Source organism: Suricata suricatta, chromosome 8 (assembly GCF_006229205.1).
Source record: "Suricata suricatta isolate VVHF042 chromosome 8, meerkat_22Aug2017_6uvM2_HiC, whole genome shotgun sequence".
In the NCBI taxonomy this organism is placed as follows: domain Eukaryota; kingdom Metazoa; phylum Chordata; class Mammalia; order Carnivora; family Herpestidae; genus Suricata; species Suricata suricatta.
This window is the reverse complement of record NC_043707.1, coordinates 30,668,142-30,682,855: the sequence shown is the minus strand read 5'-3', so window position 1 is coordinate 30,682,855 and position 14,714 is coordinate 30,668,142. Positions and strand designations below refer to the sequence as shown.

General features: G+C 55.9%; 1 protein-coding gene across 1 annotated transcript; it reads right to left on the bottom strand.

The window, feature by feature from the left end:
* Window positions 1-3,750: 3,750 nt before the first annotated feature.
* NAT16 (N-acetyltransferase 16 (putative)) lies at window positions 3,751-11,516 on the bottom strand. The gene is given in 11 exon segments (XM_029949965.1): window positions 3,751-5,298; window positions 5,301-5,638; window positions 5,640-5,698; window positions 5,700-5,819; window positions 6,476-6,667; window positions 7,420-7,548; window positions 7,550-7,606; window positions 7,696-7,809; window positions 8,457-8,560; window positions 10,089-10,155; window positions 10,701-11,516. Coding segments are annotated over 9 exon segments (1,098 nt in total). The 5' UTR covers window positions 8,517-8,560; window positions 10,089-10,155; window positions 10,701-11,516; the 3' UTR covers window positions 3,751-5,269.
* Window positions 11,517-14,714: the final 3,198 nt, after the last annotated feature.

Here is a 14,714-nt window from a genome sequence, read left to right as displayed (position 1 = left end):
CCTATGGGCACACGCAGGGCACCCGCGCCCTAAGACTCTGGAAACCGAGATCAGGGCAGTCTGTCAGGGCTCTGAGACTCTTCTGAGCCAGTCCTCAACCCCCTCCTCATCTCTTTCTAGCATTGACCCTCCTTCTCTCTCTCTGTCTCTCTCTCTCTCTCTGTCTCTCTCTCTCTCTCTCTCACACACACACACACACACACACACACACACACACTCACTCACACTCACGTGCTTTCCCTCTATAGCCAGCAGTGACTTCTCGGTTCCATCAGTGGCTCGACTTTCCCAGAAGAAAGCCCATCAGCTCTGCAGGGAAAGAGGTGGGGAGGAGTAGAGAGAGAGGCAAGAGAGAGGAGATGGGAGCAGGAGAGGGAGGGAGGGAGGAAGGAATCTGGAACAGGTAGAAGGAACAGGCTAAAGGGTCGGGGGGAAGCACTGAGAACCAAGGTGACTGTAGAGATACCAGAGAAAGCAGAGAGAGGAGGGGGCAGCAGACCACAAGGCTATGCCTAACCCCCCACCCCTCCCAATACACATAACTATCTAGGACCACTCCCTAACCCTGTGGGCTCCCTTTATTCCTCTTTCTCCTCCTCTTCTCTACTTTATCTTCCCAGCCTGTACTGAGAGCGGTGGAATGGGGAGGGGGTCACGTTACCTTCCTGAGGAGGATGAATCAGAGAGATGGCTCTGACATCTGGAGGGGGGAGGGGAAGCCAACCAAGAGAAAAGAAAGGGAGGAGGGAAGGAGCCAAGGGGGGGTGCAGACTGAGAGGCTGATGGGGCTAACAACTAAGTGTGAGAGAAGGGAGACAGGCACCTAGAGAAACGGTTTGTGTTCCTGTGGGCTTGTGTATGACCCCATCCAACTGTGTGTGCATGTACGTATGTGTGCATGTGTGTTTGTGTGTGTGTAGAGATTAATGAAACATAAGGAGGTGGGGAGAAAGGGAATCCAAAGACCAATTGTGTATTTAATCAGATACAGTGGATGGGCATGGTAGTGTTCCAATTTAAATATGAAATCTCCTCCGATCTGCGTGGCTGTGTTTTTGCCTGTTTCCAGATGTCTTTGTATAAGTACGAGTGTGCAGGGGGTTCTGAACCTTCTGAGTGTTCCTGTACCTGTGTGGCTGGGAGACTTTGAGTGCTTCCAGGGTGGGCATTTGCTAGTGTCTGAAAAAGTGAGCCTGGCTTGATGTGTCAATAGTGTGTGTGTGTGTGTGTGTGTGTGTGTGTGTGTGTGCGTGCGCGCGTGCATGCACACACGCACTTCTCTGGATCCTTCCATGCCTTTTGATATATGTTAGAAGTTATGTGGATGTTTCTGTCTTTGCTCTTGCCTGCCCCTCCCCCACATCTGCCATCTCTAGATTTCTGTGAAGTAAAGCCACTCATCTGCAGCCCCAAGTTTGAGACCTTGCCCCCCCCCCCGTTTTCAGATCTTTCCTCCATTCTTCCATTCTTCCCCAACTCTTCATCCCTTCATTCCTTCAGTCAGCCTACAAGCTCAGGAGAGCTTCTCAGACACTGACATCCCAAGAATTTCAGTCAGCATGGCGTGGAGTAGGGGCAGCAAGGTGGAAGCCAGGGCACCCAAGGCAATAGGCTTGGTAATTCCCCAATCTGGATCATGTATGCATGGACTCAATGTCTGGATCTGTTTGTGCCTCTCTTCGTCTTAGGTTCCTATGTGGGTCTGCTTATTCACACACACCCCACCTCTCAGAGATGTGCTGCACCCTTCATACCCTACTGCCTCTAGGGGCTTCTAGAAAAGACCTGGACTGGGGACAGTTTCCTGGAATCGGTAGAGGAGGGAGGTGGCAGGAAAGAAAGAAAATGGAGAGACAGAGCTGGAAAAGGCATTGCTGAGATGGGAACCTGGAGGGGATGCCTGGTGCTTGCTCTGAGTTATTTGTATAAATCCATCTCTGTCTTTGTTTCTGAATCCCTCATACTCTCCAAGAGGGTAACAGGAGAAGATGGGGTCCAGTGGAGTAGTGATCCAAGATGAAGATTTGGAAAGCCAAGAGAGGGGGGACAGAGCACTGTGTCTTTTCCCTGAGAAGATTTGGAAGGGAAAAACAAGGCAGGGGCTTGGGGACCCTGCAGCTCACCGTTCCCCCCCATCCTTCCCTTCCCCCCAACCGGTGACTCACCTCTGCAGCCTTTCATTGCGTCAGCAATGGTGGGGACAGGCAGGAAGGGGGGCATTTTATGAGAGGGGCAGGGGTCTCCACTTTGAATTGAAAGAAGGTGCAGAAGGTCCCCCTGAAAATGGCCCCATTAGAAAGCATCATTGCCTTGTCCCCTGCCCACCCCAGTTCAGTAGGGTGTAGGGTGGGGAGTCCCGAGAAGGGGACTGGGAGGGGGCTGAGGGCCACTGGTGGGACTGGGGATGATGAGTGACAGGAAGGGGGTGCTCACCCTGATTTTCAGTTCCAGGGTCCCATTCCCTCATACCCCCACCCACTCCTGAGTGGGGGATGGGAGACCCAGCAAGCCGGGGGAGGGCAAAGCCGCAGAGATGAGTCACCAAGAGAATGAGAGAGAGAGAGAGAGAGAGAGAAAGAGACAGAGATGAGGGGAGACACAAAGAGAGACAGCTTCTGGAGAGACTGAGAAAGGAAAACGCACACCATGAAAATGATATCCACAAACTAATCAGAGAAAGCAAATTACTTTCATAATCCTGAACCAGCCTCCTCCAACACCCACCTGTCACATACAAACATACTATTATTCAGAGTTACACTGATATTCTGAGACACACCCACTTACACAAACAATATCACACCTAGCCTAGCAGTGTCACTCAGACACATGCTCAAGATGTGACCAGGGTAATGGAGATTTGCGTTGAGAGCCCTTGTTTCTTTTACATGGGATGGTGGCAAGGGGTAAAAACCCCGAGAGAATGTGACTTCAGAAATCCAAGATGCGGCTTCAGGGACTCACAGGCTATGCCTTGCACACACCACGATACACAGTTGCCTACCTCCCCATCCACACATACATAGTAACATATCAAGCATCCTCCTCATCAAAAAGCCACTTGGAGTACCTGATTCTGGGGTACACCAGGCACGTTGTCCCGAATACATCCCACCCGGACACCCTCTGACACGTACACACATGTACAGAAACGCAGACACACAAAGACGCCCATGGACACACTCACACGGACGGAAACCACCTTGCGCTGCCTCGCCTGCGTCCGCACGTCCTGGCGCCCCCGCGTGTTACTTTTCGGAATCGCAGTCTCCGGCGCTCTGGAGCTCGGCTCCCGGGGGCGGTGCCCAAGCTCCCTTCACCTCCTCCCCCTTCAGCGCGTTGCCCACCCAGGAATCCGGAAAGCTAGCGCGCAGGCCAAGAGAGCTGGGAGTTAGACGCCTGGATTGTGGAGCTGAGGGAGGCCGGTCCTGGATGCCAAGGGGAACTTGGGAGAAAAGCCCGTAAAATTTGGATAGCAGCGGACTCCCAGGCCCAGGGGAAAGCGAGACCCAGGCTTGTCAGGGCGCCGCGCAGCTGCCCGCTTCGCTTCTGAGCAACCGCTTCTTTCTGCCGCTTGGCTGGGGTGGGGGTGGGGGCGCGCATCGGCCAGCAGCCCTCTCCAGCTCCAGGAAGTCATTAGCCCCATTGCCACAGGGCTTAGAGATCCTCTCTAATACAGGCTGCTGGGGAAGGGGGTTGGATAATGCGCCTCATCCCTCCCCTACTGAGAAGTGAAACAGACACAGAGGGTGGGCTAAGGGTCCTTTTTATTGTAAGACAGCCACGGTTGAAGTGACAGGGAAGGTGGCAGCGTGGCAGGGCGCTGAAGGCAGACAGACAAGCAAGGCAGTGCAGCACAACAGCAACACCGGAACTGGGGGAAGTGATGGAGCAGCGGCTGTCCTCTGCGCCCACCTTCTTTCACCTCCTGGTGCCCTCCTCAGCCCACGTCTTTGATTCCATCCCCAGCGACCCCTGTACTTACTGTCAACAAATCCCCAGCAACTATCCACCGTCCAGCTAGAAGTTCAAGCAATCACCGCCACACCGAGTGAGGTTCTGAGGCATGCTCTGAGCTTGGGACACACTAGAACTCTAGTCCCTGCCAGGCTCCCAGCTACTCTGAATGACTTGGAAGTCACTTTGATCTTTCCAAGCCTCTGTTTTCTCCCTCGGGGATATATGTGAGGATCCAGTGTAGAAGACAGTCTGTGCAATTGCAGCTGTTACTACTTGCATTGAAATAGAAAACTGTCAAAGTCCAAAAAAAACCCCCAAAAAACCCATAAAGGAACCAGAGGAAGGGAAGGATGTTCAGAAATATCTGGAGGTGGGGGTTCCAGTGGCACTAGAAGGAAGCCTGGTGAGAAGCAGAAGACAGCCCCATACTGGGCTGAGGAACCTACCCTCCCCAGCCCAAACCCCCTGTTTCGTGTCCTGGTTCGAGCCACTGGCTGGGGGCACGGGAAGGGAGCCTGTGAAACAGCAACGTTGTGCAAATTTGGAGGAAATCCGTCAGAGGGGGCAGACTTGGAAGGATGCATCACCAGAAAGATGCATCACCAGAGGGTCAACAGGGTATTATAATTCTATTTCATTTACAGGCTTACTCCCCGTACTGCACACAGGTCAGGTGATGAAGAGGTCATGGGGAAGAGGAATGGAGGAGCAGACAAATGGGCAATGAGGAGCTAAGTGTCTGGGAGTTCCGGGGAATAGGAGGATAGGGGCACAGAGAGAAGCAGGGAGGGGACACTGACGTAGAGGCACAAGAGGCTTAGAGGGAGGCAAGGAGGGGAGCGCGAGCTGGAGAAAGGACGGGAGGAAGGAAAGTATTATGTGTTGGGCAGCTGGACGTTGCACATCCCTCTACCCGCTTCCACCCAGGAGAAGGCAGAAGGGAGAAGCCAGGAAGGGCAGAGATCTCCGCCAGGCCAGAGCGACGGACAAGGAAAGGCACTGAAGCCTGTGAAGGGACCCATTCTTTGGGGAAAGGGCGGACGATAGCAGAGCAAGGGCCTCCCCCAAACCCGGAGGATCGGATCCAGGTGTGGACAACAGAGTTTGGGCGCACTAGAGGCAAGATGGCAGACTGAGAGGTAAGGCTAAAAGTCGGGGAGGGCGCTTGGGTAAGGGTAGGTAGGCTACCGAGCCGACCGCGGAGTGTAGGGGGTGGGGCGGAGCTTGCAAACACAGGGGGCGGGGCTTTCTGAAGATCAGCGGAAAGGGGAGGATCTAAATGCTCCTCTCCCTTCCCGGAAGAGAGGCCCTAGATGTCAGCCTCCAGCAGGTACTGACCAACTCGAGCCCCAAGCCGGCCTGGCAGAAGTCAGCCAGCTGCGACCATAACTGGGACGCCAGGAAAAGCTGGCGCACGACATTGAGATGGGCGAGGCGCGGGGCCTGGCCCGGCAGGTGCCACAAAAGCTGGCTCTGCACCTGCGCACCAGCGCTGCGGAAGGCGTCGATGTTGAGGCAGCGCCACGTGCCCTCAGCACCGCGCAGGACCCGGCGGGGGCGCGTGCACAGCGGAAGTAAGCGCAGGCGCGTACAGCTGTCCACGCGCCTACCCAGGCCCTTGGCCGCCAGCAGGTGCAGGCTGCTCTTACGTGGCCGGTGAGGCTGCCAGTCCCGGATGTACGTCGCGCTGCACGGAAGGCGACAGTAGTTGGCGTGCCACGTCGCCACCAGCCTCCCGACACGGCCTCAGTGGGCAGGTGGGCAGTTGTGAGAAGGTGACGGAGGCCCGCAGCACCACCAGCTGCACACGCCCAGCCGCGCCAGTAGCACAACAGGCCTTGAATCAGACCCAGAGGATGCTACGATGGGGGACGAGAGTGAGCGCGGAGTGGGCAGCGGAAGGGCTGGAGAGTCCAGCGCCTCAGCATCTTCACTCCCACATTCACACCCACGGGCTCCCAGCAGCGCCCTTCAGAAAGACCGACTGTGCCCGGCCAAGTGGAGTGGGGTATGTGAAAGCCTGCCCCTGCCTCGAGCGTAGCATGGAGGAACCAGGGTAAGTCCTCAGAATAGGTAACTGGAGCCCCAAAAAGGGGCGGGGTTAGTGTGGGGGAGCCAGCGGACTTGGGGGTGTGGGCCCCTGGGTGTGGGAGGGGATTGGGAGGGAGGGAAACAGGTCATTCGGCAGGATAGGGGACCCAACGGGAAGGACAAAGGTTCACATTAGGTTGTCTGGCACCCTGGAGGGAGGCAGGATCAATAGAGGGGAGGCAGGGTCACACGGAACTCCGGCCTCCGGCCGCTTAAGCTGCTCAGCCATCTCGAGTCAGGGTTTGACAGCTGGGAGTCGGGAACTTTTTGACTTCCCCTGGGCAAAAGGGCCTGGGGAAGGACCAGGAGCCCGGGGGCGGGGCCCACAGGCGCCCCAACTCGGTAAAGCCCACAGGGAAGGAAAGCCTGTGACTGGGCTAAGGGGGAGGACGCCCAGCTACCTGAGCTCCCTAATCCTTCTCACCTGTTTGGTGATTAGGCCGCATTTCTTGAGCTCCCGGGGGCCCAGCTGGTCGTTCCGGGTGGGCCGTGCCACCTTGACCCCCGAGTTCTGTCGCTTGACCACGCCCCTGCCGCGCTCCCAAGGCGCCCCGCGCAGCCCCTCCACCGGCGCCGTCTCTCCCGCGTCGATCACGTGCACCGACGCCAGCGCGATCTGCGGACCCTAGCGGTCAGGGGGCCCTCCGCCCCTGCCGGGGCCCTCGGCTCACAGGGCTCGCCTCTTCCCATACGCTGAGCCCTCGTAGTCACCGCTCCGGGCGCCAGGCCAGACCCGGGCCTGCCGAAGGAGATCTCAGTACTTCGGTCTCGAAGTCCAGAGCCGGCAGAAAGCGCATTCGCTGGGGTTTTGTCCACCTTTTGAGATGCTCCAGCTCCGCGTGCACCCCGTTCCTGAGCTCTGGCCACGTCCCCTTTCCTGGGATCCACCCCAGGAGCTTGCTACGCCCTCCCGCCCGGGGCCCTGCCACGCCCCGCTTCTTCTTGGCTCCGCCCCGTACCCCGTCTAGGGGCAGGTCCTGCTAACTGCTTCCAGATGCTCTTCAGAGCAAGTTCAGTCTATCAGGGGTCCTGACCCCACTCTTGCTCTCACCCCCAGTCTACCCTCTCTTGCCTGCTCTCTTCTTTTTGTGCTCCTGCCCCCAGAAACTGCAAATGAATGTTCAAACACGAAGCTCTCACCAGGCCCTCCCTTCGGTTCCTCAGCTACTCCCAGTCCTACACGCCCTCCAGCCCACTCTCATTGGCTGGGCCCCTGGATCCCCACACCTACTCTTTGGTTCCAAAGCCAATTGGCTCCTCAGCATCCTGACGGGGTTTGGGGGAGAGGCTCACCTCCTCTTCTTCTTAAGGTCCACTCACCCAAACATGGCTTCACCACCTTTTCACCTGGGCCCTGGCTCTCCTCACTCCTCCGTTTTGCTGGGCCAGTACCACGATGCGATTGGGGTCCCAGAGCCAGCTGTCCCAGTGGCTGGGAAGGTAGTCGAGGCCATACCGGATGGCCAGCACCTCCTCAAGTTCCTGTTCTGTGGCCCCCCAGGAAGTCCGATGGCTGGGCCTTGGCCTCAGGCCCCTATCTGGACCTAGGCTTGGCCTCCAAGGACTTGGACTTGGCCTCAGGCCCTGATTCAGCCTCCAGGGACTCAGTCTCAGCCTCAAGCCCCATCCAGATCTGAACTTGGCCTTGGCCTCCTGTCTCGAGGTTTTTGAGTATGGCCCGGCATCTGGCTGGGCCTCTTTTTCAGGCCTAAGGACCTCTGAGCTGGCTGTATCACAATGGGCTTCAGCTTCATTACCCTGCAGAAAAGAGACAGCCCAGTATCATGGTCAGAGCCCCTGTCTCCACATATAGGCCCCCCCCACACACAGTCCCCGCAGCACTTGCCTATACAAATACCTCTTCTCTTTCACTCTCCACACTGACCCTGGGAATACGGGGCCTCTATCTCTGGCCAGCTCCCAGACATCCCAATCCTATGCTGCCCCGCCCTATTAGGGTGCTCCTCAACAGTGACAAACTTAGGAACCCCATGAGCTCCTCAGAGACTGGTCCCAGATCTCCTTCAAACCCAGTCACCCTCAGGGACTCAGACAAGGGGCAGAAGGTCCTTGGAGGGGTAAAAGATTGAAGAGACATCCCTCCAGGGTCTCACCACCCCTCTAAGATCTCTGCAAGAGCATGGAAAGCCCCCATCATTCCCACTCCTTCTACAGGAGGGTTCCCTGGGAAAAGCAGAGGGTTCAATCCCCCCCTTCCTACCACTGCACTCACAATCCCCAGGGCAAAGGGAGGAGGATGTAGACTCCAGGTCTTCCCCCGTGTCCATTCCAGGGCCCTCCACTCCCCTCCACCACATACTTTCAAATATAAGCCAGAGGAGTGGACAGATGGACAGCTCCACTAGAAAATTTCAACTGGGTTCTCCCAGGCTAATCAAACCTACCTTTCTCTTCCTTCTGCTGAAGTTTGTTCCCTCCTTTTCCACAGGAAGATCTGGCTCCATTCTAGGCCTAGATGATTGTTTGGAAGTGGGCTCTGTTGGAGCTCCTGCAAACATGATGTCCAACAAAGATCACCGATGCCCCTCTCCCCCTTTACCTTCCCTGCAGAGTCTCTGTGTTCTTCTCTTTCTCTGTTCTTCTGCTTTTAATTTCTTCCTATAGTTCTTGCTCTATGTCTTACTCAAGATTTCTGTACCCTTCCCCTTCTCATTTTTGGGTCAACTCCTATGGATCTGGTACCATTTGGCCCCCAGGTCTTCTGTTTTCCCTGCCAGAGACAGGGCCAAAGAGAAAGGCCCCTCTCCAAGTCCTGATGGCTTCTCATTTCCAGACCCCTCTCCTTCAAACCACCCAAATCAACTAATCATTATTATTTTTTTTATTTGATGGGGGGCGGGGCAAAGAGAGGGAGAGAGAAAGAGAGAGAATCCTAAGCAGACTCCGTGATCAGCACTGAGCCCAATGCGGGGCTTGATCCCACAACAGTGGGATCGTGACCTGAGACAAAATCAAGAGTTGGAAGCTCAACCGACTGATGCACTCAGGTGCCCCCTAAATCCTCCCATTAAATCTTCCTTTTCTCTTTCAGCCGATTATAACTGTCCCTTCATATAACCTACATTAAGCCTCATTAACCAACATCCCTGGGGACACATATACCAGCTACTTTGTGAGTATTGGTTTGGTTGGCTATTTATTTATTGTTAACAAGAACATGACCTAGGTTTGGGATAGAGGGCAAACAATGACACCAAGGAGGTTTAGGGATGATCCTAGCTTCCATGGAATAAACTTAGCTTATGAACACAGCATTCCTGTCATACGGGCAAAGCTTCAAAACAAGAGTCCCATCTCCCTCTTTCTTTTCAGTCTGATGCTGATGTCTACAGCTCTCCCAGGTAAGCCTGGATGAGGTAAGACAGCATCAGGCCAATGTCATCTGAGGGCTGGGGAAACACAGACTCAGAGGAGCCTAGAGCCCCTGCTAGAGCCATTGGGGACCATCAGGTTCAACCCACTTCTTTCATGATGAGGAAACAGACCCCCAAGGAGGCTAAGGGCTTGCCTAAGGTGACTCAGCTTGGGCAGAGCCAGGCTAAAAGTTAAGCTTTCCTGGCCCCTAGGCCAGTGGTGGGGAGACCTCTTTTTTGGTGTATTTGGATCTCCAAACCCAGCCTGAAGAGCAAGCGATTACTGGGTCCTTGGTAGGAGTCAAAGATCCCAAGGGCTAAGGGCTGAGAACCAGAGATGAGATCATGGGAGGGAACCCCACTGCCTTCTGCCCATGTGAGCAGTTTCTATGCCAACAACAAACCAGGGACCAGTTCAAGCATCAGATTCTTTGCGACAGGCAGGAATGATGAGTCTCAGAGATAAAAGCAAGTTAGCTTGGGGCTCCCATCTATATCGCCGGGCAACCTCACCAGCTGTTCCCGAATCCCTGGAAAATAACAAGCTGGTAGTTCTGTGCTGACTCCAGCAATTCCCCACTGCCCCAAAAAGGGACAGAATGTGAGCAACTTGTAGACTGGGACACATCCAACCAACAATTCAAGATATGAGGCTTCACTTACCCTCCTTTGCTTTCAAGATGGGGGAGAGTACTTCCAATGGGTGTGTCTATGTCTTGGATAAAATTGTCTGTAAGGGGGTCACGGGGAAGAAGGAAGAGCCTGCATATTCATCTTTTCCATTTCCCCCCCCCCCACTTTTCTAAGCCTGTTCCCTTTGGCAGGGGGTGGGGGGGGGCCACAAAAGTTCCAAATTCTTTAAACCCGGAGGTGGGGGCGGGGAGAGGGACTGGGAAAAAAGCAAGTCAGAGGTTCCAGGCCAAGCCAAAGCTACTGGCTAGCCCCACAACCCTGGTCCACACTCTGATCCCTTCCCATTCCTCAGAACAGCGCCCTCCAACCTGGCTCCTTGAACTAGCATTCCCATAAGGTGTCCAGGCAGAGGAAGGGGCAGCCCTGTGCCTCCAGGGCACTGTGGGAGATGTAGTTCAGGCACCTCCTGGACCAAGCTCCAGAAAGAAGGGCAGCATTTAATTTGCCCTCCATATCCCCGCAACCTTGGATCAATTCTTTCAGTCTTATAAATATGAATAATCACTCTGGGAGGGTATGATTATAGTCCTCGCTGGGCATGCTGGGAACCCCCCTACCCCACCTCCACTGCACCTTACACACCTGAAATATTGATGCCCTTGAGGTCGACAGCTTTTCGGAGCTGGAAGAGGGAGGAGAGGGAGCAGAGGGAGCAGAGAGCGGAGAGGCGGAGACAAAGAGAAGGCAGCTACACAAAGCGCCCGAAGAACAGAGTGGGAAGGACAGGAAGGGAGGCAGGAAGGAGACAAAGGCAGACCGGGAGATGCAGGGCAGAAGGGGATGGGAGAGGGGAGTGGCAGCAGGCACGGATATCAGACACAGACATGACACCTCGTGACTCTGATGCCAAAAAAAGTCCTAGCACTGCATCCCCTCTCCAGAGAGACCATAAATAGAAAGCAGCGACACACCCCCTTGTCCCCATGGTGTGCGATGGGGGTTAGGGGTCAAGGGGAGGAGAAAGCCAGAAAAGAGTCTGGAAGAGAACAGAGACCTCGGGGACAGAGGCGAGGAGACAAGATGAAATGGGGGCAGAGGCAGGGGATGAGGAAGATGGACCAACGAGCAGTGTGTGTGTGTGGGGGGGGGGTGCCCCAGGGCCACAGCCATGGTTTGTGGACTGTACTGGAGGGTCTTCCCCAGTGTTCCCTTTGCCCCTTTCCAAGAGTGGGGGGTGGGAGGATGGGGGCGGCAGGGGCGAGAGATTCGGAAGGAAGCTATTTGACAGAGGTCCCCCTGGGCACCAGGTTCTGGGGACAGGTCGGGGCGCAATGACGACGTGGTCGGGGAGGGATGAAGAACCGGGAAGTGTCTCTCAACATCTAGGCGAAGTCCAAGTCCCACTTATCTAGGTCACCGGACCCGGAGGGGTTGGGCTGTAGGGGGAGCAGCGGCTATCTTCCCTTGGGGGGGGCGGTGGCCTTCTGCTGCCCCCATTCCACCGTGGAGGAGCACGCCAGCCCCCAGCCCCCAGGCCCGCGGCCTCCTACCTCGCCGGAGCCGGAACCCGGGGCGGGGAAGCCGAGACACGGAGCGGGGCCGGCCACGCGCACAGCGAACGGTCCCGGTAGAGGGGTCCCTTAGGAGCCCCGAGGGTCGAATTCAGGTGACGCGCGGGACCGGAGCAGTCCCAACTCGGAGTTGGAGTGTGAATGTAGGGTCTGCGCGCCGCGGTTCAGTCGGCACACGGGCGCGCGCGGGGAGATTCGGGTTCGGCGCTGCGGGCACCTCCCGCGGCGACGCTCTGACCGACCGGGGCAGCGGCTCCGAAGGGCGGAGACCCCAGCGACGCGGAGGAAACCCGGCCCGGATATGGAATGGACTCGGGGCGGCTTGGGGGAGGGCGGGTGGAAAGCAGGTGCCCGGGCAGGGCGGGGGGGCGGGAGGCTGGGGGTGGCATGCGGACTCGGGTGGCGGGCGCAGCTGAGTGGCCTCAAGCCTGGCGGACGGGACTCCGCCCCTTGTCCTGGCTAGGGAGCTGGACCTTAGGTGGGAGGTGCCTCGGGACTTGGGGGGGGGGCGCTGAGGACTGCTGGCTTAGTTATCGCCCCCACGTCCCCAGCACCTCTATGCTCTGTCTCGACGCCGTCTCCCCTCCCCCACTCTCGAAGTCTTCTCTCCGACCTCCCGACGCCCCCTCCCCTCCCCCACTCTCGCAGTCCTCCCTCGGACCTCCCGCCGCCTGATAAGTCAGAGCTACTGGAAAGGGCACCCAGAGCCCTGGGGACCAGGTCAGAGAAAGAAATTGGAAAGCCGTGGCCGTGAAGATGGAGATGCGAGGGGACACCAGGAGAAGGAAGCAGAGAGGCTGAAGGGAGCAAAGCGAGGCCAAGACCGGGGACAGTGTCCACCATTCCCCGGAGGAGCGCAGGTGCACCAGAGGGCTCAGCTCACGCTCAGCAGCTGGCCGGCAGGCAACCAGGCCCCCCGCAGGGCAGCAAGAAGAAAGAAAAATTCCTGGTACACCCACGAACCCACTTCCTCACCCCCAGCACACCAACACAGACCTCTGCGCGTTCGCGCGCGCGCGCGCGTTCTCTCTCTCTCTCTCTCTCTCTCTCTCTCTCTCTCTCTCTCTCTCTCTCTCTCTCTCTCTCTGTCTCTGTCTCTCTCTCTCTCTCCCTCTGCACCCCGTGCTAAACCGGGTGTGGGGGGAAAGGTGAACTCGGAGCACAGTGAGCTGGTGGCCCAGGCTCTTACTCCTGAGGGGCTCCTTCCCACCCCCCACTCTCCCAAAATGAGGTAAAAACCAACTACTGATACCACCTGTAAGGAACCAGGTAACTGATGATGGATGGTGAAAGCCCTTTAGTGACTGTAAAATGCTGCAGGGATTATTGAGGTCTGTTGGGGGTAAGAAACCCTCTCCCTTGCCCTCCCTCCAGGGTCTGCCCGGCACCCATGCTCCCCTTTGTCACCAGAGTTAATTTCTCACCTATCTCATTCCACTTTTTTATACTTTCCAACGGGCTGTGATCAGATGAAGGTTCGTGTCATGTTCCTGGGCTCCCACACACATGGCCACGCAATAAGTAACTGACAAGTCACTCAACCTCCTCCTCCTCCTCCTCCTCCTTAATAGGACTTCTCCCATTTCTAATTTTCTTCCCATTTCTGATTTTTAAAACTGCTAACACACTGCACATTTCACAAAGCCACAGTTAAGGTGGGAAATGCTCAACTGTGGGATAGCACCTCAAAAAGTTACAGGAATTCGAGGAAGAAAATCACTAGTTGCAGGCGGGAGATGCTACCGGGCTCTAAGCCCTCCCTTTTCACCAGAAGCCCCGCCTTCTGCTACCAGAAACTCGGATTGGTCCAACGTTCTCCACTTCCAGATCTGCCAACCAATCAGAATAGAAAGTTTCCCCTGAACCCTTTCAGGTCCAAACCACTCATAAGGAAGAATTCAGTGCTCCTTGGGCCTATCAAAAACAGTCTGATTCCCAAACCACCAAGCGCAGACTCCTAAAGTCTCAACTCCCCTGAGGGGCCAGCGGGTGGTAGTGGTTGGAAGATGACTAGCCTCCCGGCTGCTCCTCCCAGCAAGGAAGAACAGGAGGCTTTCTATCAGCACCGTTAAGGGCTCAGAGGGAGTAGAAAGGCAGAATATCCCCCTGTGCTACTGTGCTTTAAAATCCGCCAAGGTTAAGACCGTTGGGGATGAAGAGTGATGTGCTGGTAGAGAGGTAGACCTGGCTTCCTAGGTCTGGGTTCCAGGGTCACCCTGCGCCCCCTCCTGATGGCGAGCCACAGAACCACCCAGAATGTTTACAGAACACTTTGACTCAATTCTCACAGCGATGTAGGATGGGCGAGGCCTTATAGTGGGTTCTGAAAGGTAGGTCCCATAATGTGGGCTAGGGCCACTGTGAGGTTTTCTTACTGCAAACTCAGAACCCACGGCCCACTCACCCCTCAGAGGTCAGATGTACCGAGCTTTGCAAGCTGTAAAGCAGAAGCAAATGCCAGTGCTGTTAATGCTGGAGATTTCCCTTAGTTGCTCTGAATTTTGTAAACACGCTTATACCTTGAGGTCTGTATTGGCTTTGACCCTCATGCTGGCCTTTTTATGTGGGCCTTTTATTTGGGAGAGCCTGTTTTTTTGTTTGCCTGCTCTCTAGGCAGGTGGGCCTTACCTTGGGCAGGCCAGGACTGTTGCTGTCTGCTATTCCTTTTGGGCCCATCCTCTGCTGCACCGACCTCCACATTCCTGTCTTTTTCTCCCACCCCTCCTCCCTAACAGGCCACCTTGGATCTTTCTCCCCTCCTTTGGAACACCTCCACACCCCAAGTATCTTGTGTCCAGAACTTCCTTCTCCATATTTTTGGGTTTTGACTGTTCTCTCTGACCCCTCTTCACCCTCTGACTTTTCCAAGCTGTGAGATCAAGGCTGAGACCCCGCCCTCGCCTTGATCCCGTGACCCCTCTATCTGGGAGTTCCCTAATCTACAAGTCAAGTCTTGACTTCCCAAGGTTGTCTCCAGCTATCTGTGGGACAATAGCACTTGGCTGATAGCAGAGAAATAAACTTTGTTTAACAGGAACTGAGCTGGGCGCCTCATATGCTTTTTGTCGTAAAACCTTCACGACCA